Source organism: Stegostoma tigrinum, chromosome 12 (genome assembly GCF_030684315.1).
Source record: "Stegostoma tigrinum isolate sSteTig4 chromosome 12, sSteTig4.hap1, whole genome shotgun sequence".
In the NCBI taxonomy this organism is placed as follows: Eukaryota; Metazoa; Chordata; class Chondrichthyes; order Orectolobiformes; family Stegostomatidae; genus Stegostoma; species Stegostoma tigrinum.
The window spans coordinates 35,121,517-35,141,689 of NC_081365.1; the positions used below are offsets into that span (position 1 = coordinate 35,121,517).

General features: G+C 43.7%; 1 protein-coding gene across 2 annotated transcripts in view; it reads right to left on the reverse strand.

Moving 5' to 3' along the window:
* The window catches only part of cfap91 (cilia and flagella associated protein 91), an 87,315-nt gene that overhangs the window by 35,855 nt on the left and 31,287 nt on the right, over window positions 1-20,173 (reverse strand). For both annotated transcript variants that reach the window (XM_048540092.2, XM_048540091.2), the window contains exons 7-8: window positions 19,423-19,600; window positions 11,444-11,601 (exon numbers count right to left, since the gene is read on the reverse strand). In XM_048540092.2, the coding sequence (XP_048396049.1) occupies window positions 11,444-11,601; window positions 19,423-19,600 (336 nt within the window). The remainder of the gene's footprint in view (window positions 1-11,443; window positions 11,602-19,422; window positions 19,601-20,173) is intronic.

Sequence of the window (20,173 nt, forward strand, 5' to 3'; positions counted from 1 at the left end):
TGGTCTAGCACATTTTTCAAAGAAAGGATTTCTAATGAAAGGACCCTCAGTGGTTAGAATAAACTCTGAAGAGTCATATCAGACTTGAAACATTAACTTTTGTTTCTCTCTCCACAAATGCAGCCAGATCTGTTAATTTTTTTTCCAGCACTTTCTGTTTCTATTATGTTAAAATGGCTGACCTGTATTTCGATTCCAAAGGCTGTTGTGATCAAAGAAATGGAAAACAAGTCTGTGAAGACTATCCCTGCCTCATACCACAACAGCTTTGCTTCTTCCCTCGCCCCCAAAATCCCCAGGTCTCAGATTCTCACCTAGAGGTCATGGTTAGGGTCTGAGAAACTGAAATGTAATGGCCGTCCTAGAATTCTGCTGGCAAAACACTTCTCAGACCATGCAGCTCCATTCATTCCTCAATCATATCTTTGTGTCATTTCACAAACTTATGTCATAGCCCTTCCCTCCTCTCCACACAATCACAAGCCTCTGCTTTCTCTTTACATTAGAACATACAATTGTAGGGCAAGGCAGAAAATCAGGGTGGGAAATGAGAAGGAGGTGGATTTCCAGTTTGGCATCTTTACAGCCATGGAAAATAAATTCCCACCTGTCCAACGGGAAGCAGGTCCTGTTCCAGTGACAGCCGATAACAGAAGTTTACTTGCCAATGATAACATTAACCTTCTGAAGAACTTGTGCTCGCACACGTGAGTTAGTTAATTCTTTGTCCACCTATACAGGTTGTGTTGAGATTTAGCTTTCTTTGAGCCACATCTCTGAGCATTCCTCTGGAGCAGTGTGTTTCAATAGAGATTGGTAGCACTGTTTAAGCTATTGCCATGCTACAGTGAAGATTGGCAACAAGGAATGTAGATCAAGTTGAGTGAAGTCCAAGATAGGTGAAGTCACTTCCAAAAGTTTGCAATGCACCTGTCGTGAAAGCACAAACTCTGAAGTACTGCTGTGAGTCATCTCCTCAGCGTGGCTGCAGTTATTCAGTGTCACTCTTTGAAGATTTCCTGCCTGTTGCATTCACACAAGAAATACGTTTCACTGTGCTCTCAGCTTGCTGGCCCCCACCTGTTCTCAGCAACTCCAAAGACTTGTGCGCTGCCTTTTAAAACCAGACTGCTTGGTTAAATCTAAATGTTGAGTTAACTGACAGCTTCACAGATGTTACCAATCCACACATGTTAACTCTAGAAATGGGAGGGATCTAGTCAGGTTCCCAACTGTAACAAATTATTTTTAGGGATTTAAACTCCTGGCTACATCCAAACCACTTTCTATCCACTTTCTCCTTCCACCTCCCCTTGACAGTTAGAATTTAGGTCTTCAGAATCATAGAACCATTGTCTCATCAATTCTTGCGCCATCGTCAAAATGGCTGAGAGTAATTTTGGTTCTTTTCTCAGAATTAATTCAGAATATACCAGCTCCCCAAATTAGCAATATCTAAGACAGCAATTATGTATATATGAAACATTTTGAATGAATAATTGAACCTACTTTTATGGTGCCCTGACTTCACACAGAAAATAGATATTCAGTGAAATGTCACTATCTCCTTGCTTCTCTTGAATTCCTTATTTCATGCTGTGGTCTGCATCAAACACAACTTATAGCTAACATTCATAGTTTCATCTCACCACTAACCGCTTCGCACTGCTACAAGTCTCATACCCTTGTCTCATACACTGTTAACTATTCAATCATGAGAGCCGCATCACCCAAACAGATTGCATCACACTTCCCTTTCTCTTGCAGGACAAGGTGACTCATAACCAGAGGCAGCAGGAGATCATCAGTGGGAAAGGACCCAGATGCAGGACACTTGCCCCATGAAAGAGACAGCTGGTACCATCATTGAAGCAGACATGGTTGAAATTGCATGCAACAGCGGGGCTGAAACCATTAAGTGACAGTATCCTCAGATCTAATTTACCTTCTCACATCTGTTTTACTTTTTAGCATGTATCTCTTAATTTCTACCTTCTTGCTTCACCGCAGCCTTACCCTTGTACGCTTCTCTTTTCAGTTATCAAGAATAAGCAGTGGTGTAACAGCAGGCAGTGCAAGAACAGGAAATCAATGATAAAGAAGACAATTTACCAGTAGTTCTCACACTTGCAGCTATCAACTCAGATACTAGATTGGATTCTAAGGGTATAGGCATATGATAAGACATTGGGCACTGCTGGTCTTCAGACAGTTGGAGGCAAGAATGGTGTAGATGCCAGCTCACATGAGGGCAAGATTTTACACAAATTCTTCTGCAGAGATCTCAGATGAGGACTTCATTGGGGCAATTTACATAGGCAGGTGATGCTATGTACAATTAAATCTTGGGGTTTGGTAGGTGTAGTGATTGGAACCAGGTGGACCTTATTAACTATAAGATTCTCAGTTGGGGTTGCTAACCTGAGCCAATCAGGAATGAATTGGCTGACCAAGAGAACTAGGAGGGTGACGTGCTTTACTTCCCCCTCCAATTCCATTTTGATTTACCCTCCCCCTCACTTTTCTTTCACATTGGCATTGTCCCTATAGGGGTGCTGCTTGTTACTGATGCTTTGGTCACATGGGTGATCTTACTGGTGGTGGTATGTTAATAACATTTTCGCACATTTTTTTTTAAAACTGTCTCACACCTGCACATGCACAATAAGGGTGTTGGGGAAGATAAGCACTACTACTGGATGGCAGTAGTGTAGAGGAACAGAAAAGAAAACAAAAAAACAATGACCAGGAGATTAGAAGCTCGTTAGTTAAGGACTGACTCTGAGCTGGCTGGCCACATCCAGTGGTACGATGGATTCTTATTCACTAAAAAAAACCAGGAGATTAGAAGTGCTTTACTTCCCCCTCCAATTCCATTTTGATTTGACCCCTACCCTCCCCTTCATCTCTTTGTTCACGTAAGCATTGCCCCCACAGGGCTCTTGGTTCTGGTCATATGGGTGTCATGGAGAAAAGTATACATATAACTAAGAGATTAGAATCTCCTCAGTTCAGGACTAACTCTGAGCTGGCTGGTCGTAGCCAGTGTACTGTGAAGAAGCAGCTTGTTGGATCATGGTGTTGACTGTGGTCTCATTCTGGCCATGAAAGCTTACTGTTTCTATTGTTTGCCGTTGCTTGGACGTACCCGGTTCTGCTGCTGCAGCAGCTGGGGCCTCCCTGGGTTAACTATTGCAGCCTGGGCCAGTTCAGCTGCTACCAGTGCTTAGGCTCCTGGTTTTCCTGCTGCTGCCATTGCCACCTGGGCCTTCCACCTCTCCCGCTGCTGTTACTGCCTGCTTCAGGCCGTACCCAAGGACTGTTGATGCCGCCTGGGCCCCTTGAAATAGCGGACTTCCTGCAGCGTCTGGCAGCACTACTGCTTCCCACCCCCTCACCTCCCTGGAGACAAGGCTAGCCCCAAGGTGGCAGGATCTAGCCCGACCTATGCTGGGGTAGCAGCAGCCTGGGGTCCAGCTGCTTCAGCTCAGCTATGACCCCATCTGCCTTTTGGCTCCTTACCAATGGCCTACCCCAATGTGTCTATGGAGGCCTGGAGTAAGGCCATGGCTATGGTCATCGTTGCTGTGGCCAAAATGTATGGGAAGGTCGTTTTCTACCTGCAGTCCGAGCGGGTGGCACATCTAGCTGTTGAGAAGGGATTCATTAGGGGCAGGACATATTTGCCCGTTGACCCTCTGGAGATCACAGTCCAGAGGCTTGTGATTTCCAACGTCCAGCCCTTTATTGCCAGTGAGCTCCTCCTCCCCATCTATAATCTCTGGGGGAAATCTGGTCAGGTGTAATACCACTCCTGCTTGGGCTAAAGGACCCTTCCCCTACCCACGTCTTTATTTGTTTGGGGTGGGAGAAGGTAACCGAGGGAGAATTTACTCTGTTCCACGAGGGCACAGCCTACCGCATCTCCTGGACAGTGGAAAGTGTGCAGCGACACCTCAGCTGAAAGGTGAGGCACACAAGGAAGAACAGCCTCACCCTGAAGGCTGCTCAGCTGACATTAGTGACTGCAGGTGGCACTACCACACCTGCTCCCTCTCCCCCACTGGGAAGCAACACTGCAACATTGGGAGGCCCTCAAATGGGCTCTGAGCCAGAGGTCACAGTCACTGTGGCTTCTGGCGGGAAGGGCGACGGTGGCCAATAGGCCGGAAGGAACTCATAGGGTGGGACTAAACACCTACAGGCCATCCCCATGGATGTATCCCCCAGCCCCGTTGCTGTCACCCCATTGCCACTTCATCTCTCAGAATCAGAATCTCAGCCTGCCCCAGCCCAGTGCAATAATGCCCTCGCGGTCGTGCCAGCAACATCCTGGCGTGGGAATCCCAACCCCCAACTCCATGCCCTATACTCCCCAAGTCAAGACTCACTGACCCTTAGGGCCCGGAGGCTAAGCGCCACCTCACGTTTTCAAACACCCCGACTCACATGATCTTGGGGTCTCCACTGTCAGCCTCCATCCTGCGGTGGCCCAGTCTGGGGTTCCAGGGCCAAAAGGTGGGCTCCTGCCCTTCCCACTGTCACCTAACAACCAGGGCAAGAAGTGATAGTAATTGGCTTTCCTCACCGTCACCATGCCCCCTGCTTTAGCCCAGCTAATGGTATTCCTGGACAGGCTGGAGTGAGGGCTTGATCATCAGGGCAGGTGGGGGAGGTGAGGCCATCACCATTACCACCAAGACCAATGGAAAGAGGTGTCGCTCCCTGCTTGGCACAGATTCCCCCCGGGGGGGAGCCCGCAGCACCTCCTGTTCCTCCTGTGCTGCAACCTGACCTGTTCGGAGCCCTGAGGGGTGCGGTGAGCCGTCCCGCTGCTGCAACTCCACCTGCTTCCAGGGATAAGCCACAGCCCCACACAGGCCGTAGCCTAGGCACTGTAAACCTTGCTGGATAATCAGGCAGTGGGGAAGATGATGGTGTTATCCACACTCCTCCCTCCCAGACTGCTTTTCCAGGCACCTTGGCCATTGGGGAGGACCTTCTCCCTGAGAAGCTGGACAGCTGGGTGATTGGAAAGGAGCAGGACCCAGAGTCACTGCCACTCGACAACCCAGACCTGGAACAGGCCTCAATGAAGTGTACTGAAAACGTTCCTGCCGGTGACCCGGAGGGTGGTGTCACTGAGGGACTGGAGCCAGACCAGACCCCACTCTCACCGTGGTGGAGGGATCAGTGGCCAACGACGACTGCCCAGAGGAGGGTTCGGACTTGGGGGTGAGCGCTGGGGATGACAGGGAGTCCATCTTCAGTGAGGTTTTAGGCTCCCTAGTTGCAACCCTACTCTACCCCCCCCCCCACCCCTATTGAGAAGCTCAAGGACTTTATTGGAGGTATTCATGGTCGCCATGATAGAGTCTGGCTGGCTCTCGACTGCTGGGAAGATTTTGTGCTGTTCACCACACACCCAGGCTGGCCCAGAATGACCAGCGGCGGTTCAAGACTTTCCTCAATACACTCCGAGGGAAAGTGAGGGACCTTTGTGCCGCTGCCCTACCCTCCCAGCAAGTGTTTTCAATAGTTTCACATGGTGGTTGTACACTACTATTGACAATTAAGCCAACCTCGATATCAACGACACAGGGAGTCACAGTGCAGATTCCAGAACTTCTCAGCTCTTCACAATGGGAAGTATGCACTTTGACTCCTACAAGAAACCCATTCTGCCCTGAGGGACGAAGCCACCTGGCTCTGGGAGTGGCAACGAGGGTTCTATATGAGTCACCTCACCCACAAATCCGGCAGGTGGCTTTCTTGTTGGCTCCACATTTTCAGCTGGAGATCTCGGGTGTCAAAATGACTGCCTCAGTGAAGTCCAAGTGAAATGTCCAGGAGATACCCACCCACCACATACACGGCAGATACTCATGTGACTCAACCAATCTATCTCATATGGTGCAGGCAAGGATGTCCCAAGGAACAGTAGAGACCATGCAGACACAATGACAACGGATGAATGGACACTGCACAACAATTGCCACAGAAATATTCTCTCCCAGTTGAGGAACACTTCAGCAGTCAAGGACCTTCAGCCTCTGATCTTTGGATCAGCATCTTCTAAGGCGGCCTTTGAAATACACATCACAGAATCGCTGGGCAGAAACTGATGGCCAAGGTCCATACCAATGAAGATGGCCTCAACTGTGATCTTAGATTCACATCGTGCTGCATGTGTATCTGTATCTGTAAAGTCTTCCTTGATGTCCTGTTTTGACACTATCACCTTAATAAATTGTTATTTCTCAATCTTAAGTTTGTACAGTTTTAGATTTCCTGTCACTTTGGTTAGACCCTCAGCATGCAATTCTTATATCTATTACGTTATTCCAGTCATTTGATTTGCCTCCAGCACCACATCATTTTAATTTTTATTTGTAATTATGTCTCTGCCTCATTTAATCGGATTATAGGTCATCCCTTCGCTTGTTATTCAGCTGCTGACAAATTTACTCACACCATCTGACATTCTTGAACACCTGTAGAGATCTATTATTTGGCCTGTCGACATTACTCACACCATTTGCATGATCTTTCGAGCTCTCTGCTTATAAATTCTGTGTCTGCATGCTTCTCTCTCATTTTACCTGATGAAGGGGCAATGCTCCGAAAGCTTGTGATATCAAATAAAGCTGCTGGACTATAGCCCAGTGTCCCCTGATTTCTGAATTTAAACAGAGTTAAAGTTGGGCCATATGTCTGTGGATCACTACTTCAGGCTTTGGGTTACTAGTCCAATGACATAACTATAATGGGTCTCTACTAAAATTAGAAGGAAGTGATTTGTGTTGTACAACAGTGCTGAGTTCTCAGCTATTTAATATGATAAATAACGCAATACAGCCATGTTCTCAAATTTGCCAATGACATAAAAATTAATGGCAAATTAAAGAGTGTAGACAAGCATAAAATTAAAAGGAACATTAAATAGGAATGATAGAGTAGACAGATTTCAATACCAGTCAGTGAGAGGTCTTCATTCTGAACCAAAGAATGATAGATTCAAATGATGAAATAGTAGGGATCAGAGGGAGCCAAAGAAATTTCGAGGTCTTTGTACAGAGATCACTAAATTATACACGCTGGCAAAAAGGAAAATAGAAAAGGCTAATGGCAAGTTATCCTTTACAACAAGCAGCTAAAGCAAAGGAGCTTGAGCAGATACAAACTTAAAATCAGAGTCAGGCTATTCAGAAGAGAAGTCAGAATATAAGTGTTCGTGCAAAGGGTGGTAGAAATTTAGGACTCTCCCATGACATGAGCAAGACAGGCTAGTTCAATCAGTAATTCTAAGTTGAAAACAATATTTATTTTCTCAGAGGGTATTAAGGAATATGGAACCAAGGCAAATGCACAGAGTCCAAGCCATTATTTCAGTGATTGCTGGAATAGCCACAGGAGTCTGAATGACCTACTACTGTTCTTATGTTCCCTGTTGCTCAGAGTCTGGTTTAAATACGAAAGTAAAACATTCCAGCTCTCCAAAATGAGACCAAGTCTACCACACATTAAAAATGGTGGCAAGCAGGTATGCAGCTGTCTCCAGTCATACATCACAATTTTTCATTTTTAAACAGATCTTGAACCTCCCCTGCCCACCAAGTAGCGAGATCAATCCCAGAGTAATTTGAATTATTAGGAAGGATAACATGCATAATTAGGTGTAAGTGATTCCTTCATTATGCAATGGACAACTTTTAGCATTATCTTGTCACACTGAGGACAAAAGAGATAACCTCAGGCCCTCATTAGGTGGAAGAAAACAGGGATTGTCTTTTTACTCCACTGTGCGCCTTCAACAGTGTGAGACAAATCTAAATTCCAGAATCAAATCCACGCTTGCGGACAAAATGCATGGAAAATGATGGATGTTAAAACAGAAATCTTTGTATTACCCAGAGGAACATAAACACCTTAGACTACAAGTGGGAGATAAGGAGAGCAAACCCAAAATCTAAAGTCCCATTATCCCGCAACTACAATATTTCGGTCTTCCCTACATCTCAAGGGTCATAATTTTTAACCTTACATTTTTATTCATAGTCTGCACTAAATGGTAAACATCTAAAATCCAAATGAATATCTATTTTCTAGTTAGAAAAGTGTTAGGCTCTTGACAGGAATAAAGAAATATGCTCATATGCAACAGTTCAGGTACATAGAGTATGCTTAACCCTATTGAGTCTAGGAAAAGGTGTTTTATTTGTATTTCTGTTGTACAGAGGAAACATTCAGCCCCTTTTGGGTTAGAGATAGTAAGAACTGCAGATGCTGGAGTCAGATAACACACAATGTGGAACTGGAGGAACACAATAGGCCAGGCAGCATCAGAGGAACAGGAAAGCTGATGTTTCGCCTTGGCACCCTTCTTCAGAAATGGGGGGTGGGTGTGGTATTGAAGGGATCTCCGAAATAAGTTGAGAGGGGTGGGACTGGGGAAGGTTGGTAGGATGGTGCTAGGTGAGAGCAGGTAGGGAGTGGTGGGGATTGGTCAGTGAGGTGGGAGGGGCGGATAGATGGGAGAGAAGATGGACAGGTTATGTCAGGTCAAGGAGGCAGGGATGACAGGGAGGGTTGGTCATGGGATGAGGCCGGGGGTGAGAGATTTTGAAACTGATAAAAATCCACATTTAGGCCATTGGGCTGCAGGTTTGAGGCAGAATGAGATGCTGCTCCTCCATTTTCCAGGTTGTGTCATGATGGCACTGGAGGAGGCCCAGGATGGACATGTCACCCAAGGAGTGGGAGGGGGAGTTGAAATGGTTCATGACCGAAAGCTGTTGTCATTTGTTGTGAACAGAGAGCAGGTGCTCTACAAAGCTGTCCCTAAGCCTCCACTTGGTCTCATCAATGTAGTGGAGGCCACATTGGGAGCAGCGGATGCAACAGACCACATTGTAAGTGATGAGTGTCACACAGCAAACCAATGTTCAGACTTCCAGTCTCTCCTGTCAGTGCGGCATCTTGTCATAGTAAGTTCCAAGTAAAATTACCCTTGGTCATCCAAGAATTATTTTCCCTTGGTATGGTGTTTCCTTTTTGTATAACTATGCAGCTGTAGTAATTGCTGGCAACTGATTAATTTATAGCTGTGACCTGGTTAACAGTTGCTGACGTGCATAATGATATTTCTGCCCCAAGCCAAACATCAACCGATTCCTAAGTACATTTACGCCACAGGTTAATACAATTATTCTTGACTCCTCATATACATGTCATATGTAACATTTTGTCCTCTATTATCATGCAAACATTAATTTCATCTGATATCTGTTGTGAAAGGAAAACAAAGAAGATAATGGTTTCCATAAATGCAACATTTCTCACTTGGTACACTGAAGGATAACGTGGCAATAACACCTTTAAATGGCCCACAGGTTGTAGGCAGAAACATCATACAGTGATTACTTTTGGATCTAAAAGGAAGAGCAACGTGTTTTGGATGCTTGCAGAATATTCTATAACAGACGGCAGACTGGGGCCCAGGCAGCTGAAGGCACAGTCACAATTACTGGAGTAATGAAAATTGGAGCTATGACGGAGTGGGAAGGTCCAAGGCCTGTAAAATGGAGGAAATTACAGAGATGGGGTGAATGAGACCAAATAAGGGCTTGAAAGTAGCACGTTTTTCAGATCTGTCCAAGTGGAAAATGATCATCATCCACTAAAAATTGTCTCCCTTAGGAGATAGGTATGCAACTACTCACATCCATTCAGCACAGTCAAAAGCTCTCTTCCCATGTTGGCACATCTGGTCTCAGCTGGGGTTAGACTTTTGGACATGACTGCAGTGCTCCCACTGGATTTCTGCACTGAGTTGTCTTATCAAAATGCAACACCTTGCATTTATCTGAATTAAACTCCATCTGTCATTCCTTGTTCCACTGGCCCAATTGACCAAAATCCCATTTTACTCTTAGAAAACCTTATTCATTATCCTTCATAACACCAATTTTGGTATCATCCACAAAGGTACTAACCATATTACTAAAAAGCTATAGTCTCATCCAAATCATTTAGAAATGATGAACAACAGTGGACCCAGCACTGATCCTTACATCATACCGTTAGTCACAAACCTCAATCTGAAAAACAGCCCTCTACTACCACCCTCTGTCAAGCCAATTTTGAAAGCTCCTGTACAATACCATCACTGAACTTTAACTTGTGGACCAGAAATATGCTACCGAATTAAGGATTTTCCATCTTCAACACAAAAATGAAGTTATTGGCAAAGAGCAAAAAAAGAACAGTGCAAGTGTTAATTCAGTCCACCCTTTGTGATTTGCGTTGTTGATCCACATAATTTGTTCCTTTTTGCTCATAGTTTCCATTCATGATATTTAGGCAGAACTGTGACATGTGTCCTATTTGTGAATTATTTGTGCATGTTTGGTATAAGGTAAGTTTAGTATAAGTTATTTTGCTCACTTGTGGGATTTGGGCATCGTTGGCTGGATCAACATTTATTGCCTGCCCCAAGCTGCCTCTGAGAAGATGGCTGTAAACTGTAGTCCATCTACTAAGATACACATCCAATGCTGTTAGGGAGAGAATTTGAGGGTTTTGTTCCAATGATACAGAAGGAGCAGCAATATATTTCCAAGTCAGGTTAATAAGTGGCTTGGAGACGAACATAATTGCATTGTAGTGTATTTAATATGAAGGGTCTTGGCCCGATGATGCAGGGTCTAGGCCCGAAACGTCAGCTTTTGTGCTCCTAAGATGCTGCTTGGCCTGCTGTGTTCATCCAGCTTCACACTTTGTTATCTCAGATTCTCCAGCATCTGCAGTTCCCATTATCTCTGTTTAATAACCTGATTTACCACTTGTAAAAAGGATAGGTATTTTTATAGTAATTTTTGCTTTCTTGTTTATTGATGAAATCTAGCATGAATTTCTTTTATCTTAGATATTGGTCAATTTCAGGCAAGTTTGATAATCTTAGTGTTTCAACTAGTCACTTATACATCGAAGACAACCCATGAAATAGTGGGGCTCAATTACCACTGCACTCTTCCCATCAGGATCTTGACAACACAAAGAGGAGGGTGACACAAATATCTTGTGTCGATATTACACAATAATACACAAGATAAATTGATAAAGACTTTGCACTTCATGGTAAGTTTTTTTTTAAAAAAGTAAAAGAGCAGAGGTTGAGTGCAACAAGAAAACTGTAAAAACTATGTCAAAGTGGTTTGACAGAACTTTTTCTGCTATTGTTTCTAACAGTGATAAATGACAGATATGCAAAGATTGGTGACCAAAACCACACTACTTCTCCAAGATAAGTTGAATGATGATTAGGTACAAGTCCAACTTGTTTTGTGGAAATTCTGATGAATGGAAACAAAAAAAATCAAGAAAATGAAAGTTTTCAACTAGAACTAGTGACTCATCCTCTTCTAAATGAATCTAACAATACCTTTGATGTGGTTCAATCTAATCTTCTTTATAGCCACTCCTTTCTTCTGCTGAAATTTTGACCAAATTGTATCAACCCGCTTCACATTCATTTCCTGTTGCTTTGCTTCACGTTGGCTTAATAAATTCATCAGAACATCCAGTCGAATTTCCTGAAGCCTTAAGAAAAAAGTACAAGATAAAAACGGACACATTTATTATATAAAAGGGTAGCCTAACTTTTCACATGTGGGGGTCACATTTCAATTTTCTCTTACCCCCCCCTCAGAAGAATGGGCAAGCAAATTTCAGAAAGTTATGGTTTGCCACAACGATACACGTGAACTCCATCAATGGAAAAATTAAAAGTAATAAAATGGTCATTTAAATCAATAATTAATAGAAGTCACCACTAAAATGTGCCAAACAGCAAAGTTTCATTACAGTCTTCAGCTGATTCGATTTGTGATATCACGCAACTGTTGGAGGCACTGAATACCACAAAGGCCCGGACAACATTCCAGCAGTAGTACTGAAGACGTGCTCCAGAACTTGATGCTCCCCTAACCAAGCTGTTCCAGTACAGTTACAACTCTGACCTCTACCTGACAATGTGGAAAAATTGCCAAGGCACATCTCGTACATAACATGCAGACAAATCCAACCCAGCCAGTTATTGCCCCATCTACTCTTGATCATTAGTAAAGTGAGAGAAGGTGTCATGAGGGGGAAGCAATAGCCTGGTAGTATTATCGCTAGACTATTAATCCAGACACCCAGCTATTGTTCTCAGTGTCAAATCCTGATTTGAATTGAATAAAAAAAAACTGGAATTAAGAACCTACTGATGACCAGTATGGCTCACTAATGCCCTTCAGAAGGAACCCTGGCTAGGAGCAGCACCAGGCACACCGGAAGATGAAGTATCAACCTGGGTGAAGGCACTAAACAGAACTACTGGCACACCAACATCATAAGCAGCAAGTGATAAACAGAGCTAAGCGATCCCATGACCAACAGATCAGATCTAAGCTCCGAGAGTCCTGCCACATCCAGTCATGGATGGTGGAGGATGATTAAACAACTCACTGGAGGAGGCTGCTCCACAAATATCCCATCCTCCGTGACAGAAGAGCCTAGCACATCAGTGCAAAAGCCAAGGTTGAAACTTTCACACAGCTTCCTCCAGTGTACCCAGCATTACGGATGTTAACCTTCAGCCAATTTGACTCACACCACATGATATCAAGAAACAGTTGGAGATACTGGGTATAGGAAAGGGCTACAGGTCTTGACAACATTCCAGCAATAGTGCTGAAGACTTCGGCTCCAGAACTTGGCACTCCCCTGGCCAAGGTGTTTCAGTACAGTTACAACACTGGCATTTACCCAACAATGTGGAAAATTGCTCCGGTATGTACTGTCCAAAAAAAGCAGGACAACTTCAATCCAGCCAATTGCCACCTCATCAGTCTAGTCTCAATCACCAGTAAAGAGATGGAAGATGTCATCAACAGTGCTATCAAGCAGCATCTGCTCAATAATAACCCTGCTCACTGACGCCCAGTTTGGGTTCTGTCAGAGCCACTCAGCTTCTAACCTTAATCCAGCCTTGCTCCAAACATGGACAAAAGGGTTGAATTCCAGGGGTGTGTTGGGAGTGATAGCCCTTGACATCAAAGGCTGCATTTAACAGAGTGTGGCACCAAGAAGGGATTTAGCAAAGCTGGGATCTATGAGAATCGGGGGCAACTTCTCTAGTGGAGTCTTACCTGACACATAGTACGATGATCATGCTTGTTGGAGGTGAATCATCTCAGTTCCAGGATATCTCTGCAGGAGTTCCTTAAGGACCAACATCTTCAGCTGCTTCATCAATGGCCTTCCCTCCATCAAAAGGACAGAAGTCAGTATGTCTGTTGATGACTGCACAATGTTCAGTACCATTCTTGACTCCTCAGATCCTGAAGCAGCCCATGTTCACATGCAACAGGATTTGGACAATATCCAGGCTTGGGCTAACTAGTGGCAAGTAACATTGGCGCCACACAAATGCCAGGCTATGACCATCACCAATGAAGAGACAATCTAACTACCAATCTTTGACATTCTGTTCTTACTGTCTCTGAATCACCCACTATCAAATCCTGAGGGCTATCATTGAGCAGAAACTCAACTGGATTCATCACAAACACGATGGCTATAAGAGCAGGTCAGAGGCTAGGAGTACTGCAGCGAGTAACTCACCACCTGATTCCTGAAAGGCTATTCAAAATCTTCAAGGCACAAGTCAGGAGTGTGATGGAATACTCCACAGTTGCCTAGAAAAGTGCAGCCCCAACAACACTCAAGAAACTTGACACCATCCAGGACAAAGCAGCCCACTTGATTGGCACTACATCCACACGCATACACTCCTTCCACTACCAATGCTCAGTAGTGGCAGTGTCTACTATCTAGAAGATGCACTGTAGAAATTCACCAAAAATCCTCAGATAGCACCTTCCAAACCCACAACTACTTTTATCTAGAAGTACAAAGGGCAGCAGATATATGGAAACACCACCAAATGCAAGTTCCTCTCCAAGCCACTCACCATCCTGACTTGGAAATATATCGCCATTCCTTCACTGTCACTGGGTCAAAATGCTGGAGCTGTCTCCCTAATGGCATTGTGGGTCAACCCACAGCTAGTACAATGCAGCAGTTCAAGAAGGTAGCTCACCACCACCTTCTTATAGGCACCCAGGGATAGACAATAAATGCTGGTTCGGCCAGTGATGCCCAAATCCCACAAATGAATACATTTTTGAAAAATGAACAATGCTATCAAGGAGCACCTATTTAGCAACAACCTGCTCAATGACATCCAGTTTGGATTCCAGCAGGGCTACTTATAAGTCAGAGTTATACGGCACAGAAACAGACCCTTCGGTCCAATTCATTTATGTTGATCAGAAATCCCAAACTAACCTAGTCCCATTTGCCAGCAATTTGGGCCATTTCCTTCTAAACCCTTCATATTCATATACCCATCCAGATGCTTTTTAAATGTTGTAATTGAACTTCCTATGGCAGCTTGTTCGACACATGTACCAGCCTCTGCATGAAAAAGTTACCTGTCAGGTCTTTAAAATCTTTCCCCTCTCACTTTAAACCCATGTGCTCGAGTTTATGGGCTCCCACACCATGGGAAAAATGCTTTCACTATTCATCCTATCCATGCTCCTCATGATTTTAAAAACGTCTACACAGGTCACCAGTCAGTCTCTGGATGATCCAGGGGGAAAAAAATCCCCAGGCTATTTAGCCTCTCCTAATAGCTTAAATCCTCCAGTTCCAGCAACACCCTTGTAAATCTTTTCTGCACTCTCTCAAGTTTAATAACATCCTTCCTATAGAAGGGCAATCAGAACTGTACTCCGTATTTCAAAATGGCCTCACCAATGTCCTGGATAGTCACAACATGACCTCCCAACACTTATACTCAATGTTATGACCAATGAAGGCACATGTGCCAAATACCTTCTTCACCACCCTGTCTACCTCTGACTCCAATTTCAAGGAACTATGCACCTGCACTCCTAGGTCTCTTTTGTTCAGCAATACTCCCTAGGACCCTACCATCAAATGTATGTGTCCTACCCTGGTTTGCCTTACCAAAATGTAACACCTCACATTTATCCAAACTAGATTTGCCACAACTCAGCCCATTGGCTCATTTGAACAAGGTCCCAATGAACTCCAAGATAACCTTCTTCACACCAGCTATTTTGGGGTCATCTGCAAACTTGCATCCTACATTCACATCCAAATAATTTGTATAAATGATGAAAAGCAGTGGACCCAGCACTGATCCTCGTAGCACACCACTGGTCACAGGCCTCTACTCTGAAAAATAACCTCCGCCACCATCCTGTGTCTCCTACCTTCAAGCCAATTTTGTATCCAATTTTGGTAGAAGTTGTCTGTGTTCTTCAGCAATCTGCCTTGATCAATCTTCTTTGTCACCTCTTCAAAAAACTCAATAAACTTATGAGATTTGATTTCCCACATCCAAAGCCATGCTGACTGTCCCCAATCAATCCTTGCCTTTCCAAATGCATGTAAATACTGTCCCTTAGAAATACCTCCAACAACTTATCCACCACAAATGTAAGGTTCACCGGTCTGTAGTTCCCTGGCTTTCCTTACTGCCTTTCTTAAAAAATAGCAACGCATTAGCCAATCTCCAGTCCTCTAGCACCTCACCCATAGCTATCGATGATACAAATATCTCAGCAAGAGAAACACCTGATCAAGTCCCAGGGACTTATCTACCTTAATGCGTTTTAAGACTCTAGCATCTCCTCTTCAGTATTATGAACACTTTAAGACATCACTATTTGACTAAGATCCCTAGCTTCCAAGTCCTTTTCCACACTAAAAACTGATGCAAAATATTTGTTTAGTATCTCACCCATCTCCTGTGATTCCATACATTGATGGCCACGGTTGTCTTTAAGGGGTCCTGTTCTCTCCCTAGCTACTCTTCTGCTCTTAATATATTTACAGAGTCTATTTAGATTCTCCTTAACTCTGTTTGCCAAAGCTATCCCATGTCCTCAGTTGGCCGTCACAATTTCACTCTTAAATATACTTCTACTGCCCTTTTACTCTTCTGGGGATTCACTCAATCTCATCTCTGACTACATGTGATATTTGCCTCCTTTTTCTTCACCAGAGTCTCAATTTCTCTAGTCATCCTGCATTCCCTACACCTACCAGCCTTGCCCTTCACGCTAACAGGAACATACTGTCTCTGAACTCTCGTAATGTCATTCTTAACGGCCTGCCACTTCCTGATCGCCTTTTTACCTGGTAATAACCTCTCCTAATCAACTTTTGAAAGTTCCTGCCTAAAACTGACAAAATAGGCTTTAACTCTTTCATCTGTTCTGTCCTTTTCCATAACTATTTTAAAAGTAGCAGATTAAAGATTACTTGCCCCAAAGTGCTCCTCCCACTGCCATCTCAGTCACTGGCTTTGCCTTATTTCCCAACAAAGGGTCAAGTATTGCTCCTTCTCTAGTAGGTACATCCAAATATTGAAGAATGTTTTCTTGTATGGACTTAAATTCTTCCCCATCCAACCCCTTAACTCTGTGACAGTCCCAGACTATGTTTGGAAAGTTAAAATCCCCTACCGTTACAACTCTTATTTTTCTTATAGATATCTGAGATCTCCTTGCATATTTGCTTCTCAATTTTCAACTGACTATTGGGGGTCCTATAATACAATCCCAACAAAGCGATCATCCCTTTCTTATTTTTAAGTGCCACCCATATAACTGCATTGGACGATCTCCCAGGAATATCTTCTAATTAGTCATAATGTTCTCCCTAACCAAAATCGTCACTCATCCTCCTTTCCATCCTTCTATCCTTCCTATAGCATCTAAACCCCAAAACATTAAGCTGCCAGACTTGTCCATACTTGAGCCATGTATAAAGTTATGGTATCCCAGTCCCATGTTCTAAACCATGACCCAAGTTCATCTACCTTACCTGTCAGGTCACTTGCATTTAATCAGTCTTATCACATATTCTCCCAAGCTCTGGTCTGTCTTGACTATCAGACTTTCTCCCTTTATCTATTATACTAGCCTCAGCATTTTTTTTCCCCTTTTCTCCTCAATGCATTGGTTCTTGCCCTCTCTTACCAGTTTAAAGCCTCCTGATAGCAATAGCAAATTGCCCACAAGGGTATTCCAATTCAGATGGAACCTGTCCCTCTTATACAGGTCATTCCCACTCCTGAAGAGATCCAAATGGTCCAAAAATGTGAATCCTTCCCCCCACCCCTGTACTAGCTCCTCATCCACGTATTCATCTGCTCTATCTTCCAATTCCTCCTCTCATTAGCAAGTGGCACCAGTAGCAATCCTGATAATAACTACGCTTGAGATAATAACTACTTTATAACTTTCTGCCTAGTTTCCTGTATTCTATCTGCAGAACCTCATCACTTTCCCCGCCTATGTCACTAGTACCAACATGCACAACATCTCCAGCTGATCACTCTCGCCTTTTAGAATATTCTGCATTCTCTCCAAGATATCCTCGGCCCTGGCACCAGGGAGGCAACATACCATGTCTTGCTGACAGCTGCAGGAACGTCTGTCTCTACCCCAGACTAGACAGTCCCCTATTACATTGATCGCTTGGAATCTGACATACCCCTCAATACAGTAGAGCCTGTCATTGTACCAGAAACCTGGCTGTCAGTGCTATACTACCCTGAGAAGCCATTCTCCAACACCCCCTGACAACCCCCCCCCCCGCCCCACCCCACCTCGCTTTCACTATCCAGTCCATCACACCTGCTTGAAATGGAGATCGACATAGGAGACTTCTGCACTACCTGGCTGCCTCTCCTACCATTCCTAATCTGACTGTATCTGCAGTGTCCCTACTTCCTGACACTGCAATCCAGCGTACTAAGCTTCTTGTTGCCTCCAACCGATGCTCCAATCGGTTCACGTGGTTTGATAGCAATTGCTTCCAAACACACTTCATGCAGAAGTCTTCAAATGCATTCAAAATCTCCCTGATAGGAAGAGCACATCACCCTACTAAACCAATTCTGCAATTTACAATTAACAATTTGCAGATCCAGAAATTACCTTAAAAAAAGCTTTGCTCAAAATGCAGTTTAAGCACAATCTTGCTGCTCAAAAACACTGTTCTCGGTTAACTTAATGCCAATGTTTAACACTAAAGGTCAATCAAGAGTCAGATCACAGTATAAACATATGGAAGGAATGCCTTCACCTTTATTCAATTTTTTTTTGTAAATCTAAAATAGTAAGATCTAGAAATTTTATAAGTCTTAAAATCAAACACTTAGTTCCTGACTTCATTACAGCCTTTGTTTAAACATAGTCAAAAAAGCAGAATTCCACAGGTGAGGTGAGAATGACAGTCCTTGACATTAAAGGTCACATTTAACCAAATGGCAAAACTGGAATCAATGAGAATCATGAATTGGTGATGGCAGGTGGTTGGGGGCAGGGTGGGGTGTTGGCAAACTTTCCACTGGTTGCAGTCATAACTGGCACATAGATAGATGGTTGCGGTTGTTGGAGATCAGTCATCTCACAGCCAGAACACCTTTACAGAAGTTCACCAGGGTAATGTCCTAGGCTCAACTATTTTAGCTGCTTCATCAATGACCTTCCCTCCATCATAAAGGTCAGAAATGGGGATGTTCAACACCATTTGCAACTCCTCAGATATTGAAGCTGTCTTTGTTTAAATGCTACAAGACCAGGCAATATTCAGGCTTGGGCTGATAAGTGGCAAGTAAAATTCGCACCACATAAATGCCAGGAAATGACCATCTCCAATAAGAGACAATCTAATTACTGCCCTTTGACATTCAGTAGTGTTATCATCACTGAATCCCCCATTATCAACATCCTGGGGGTTCTCATGGATCAGAATTCAACTGGACTCACCACAAACACAGAGCTGACTCCCCAGAGCCTGTTCACCATCGCCAACATGCAAGTCAGGAATATGATGGAACACTCCTCCAGGTAGGTGGGGAGTATAACTCCAACTATACTCAAGAAGATTGACATTATCCAGGACAAAGCAGCTCACTTGATTGGCATGACATCTATAAGCATCCACTCCGTCCACCACCTACATTCAGTAGCAGCAGTGTGTATAATCTAGGAGATGCACTACAGAAATTCACCAAAGATCCTCAGACAGCACCTTCCAAACCCACAACAAATTCCACCTAGAAGGGCAAGGGCAACAGATAAACGGGAACACCACCATGTACAAGTTGCCCATGCCCATGCCTGACAACTGAATAAAAAAATTTCTACTCTGTCCACAACTCTGTGCATCATGTAAACAATTCTTTTAACAAGCGTAAAATAAATCTGATTACTTTTGGTACATGGGTTGCGCATTCAACTAAAGCACTGTTGCAGCACAAATACCTACTTTTCAATTTCTTGTTCCCGGAATGCCCACTCATTTCTTTCCATTGCCTCCATCATCCTCTTCCTCTTCTCAAGTTGTGAACGATCACTCAATGGCGGCAGGGTAGCTTCCCAAGCACGTTTTGCTCGTGCACGTTCAATCATCTCCACTTCTGCTAAGCCTGCTGGTAAGCCTCGGCCTGCAGTCACAAGGAAATTTAATTAAAGAAAATCTTAAATATCTAAGCTTCTACACATGTTGAAGGATTTGTATGATAAGATCTCCCCTTTGCTCTTTGGAAGCCTAATTTACACTTATTTATACAACTATACCTAAGCTGTATCAATATAATTTGCATGGAACGCAGGGTAACAGACGTTGCATTGTCTGTTTTGTAGATCAGAAACATCTTTGTGAAACATATGCCTCATACTTCAGAATTTATGACATATATTTGGTGATTTTATACCACAGAGGATTACTCCAAGCGAATGCTAAACTTGGATTCACTTTCTTCCGTACATTTGTTCAGAATGTCTTTCAATTTAAATAAGGCTTCAAGTGGTTAAACTGCAGTTCATGTTTCTCAAGTGTTTCATATTGTCAAGGACAGCTTATTCCAGCAGTGAAAAGATACTTGTCCCACCTGTACAGACTGCACCAATTATTGCAAGTTTCACAGTCTGACATTTTTTCCTCACTTTCTTTCTTCCTCTCTCCAAGCCCTGTAGTTTTAATAAAACATTATAGGCAGGCTGTGAAGAGAAAGAAG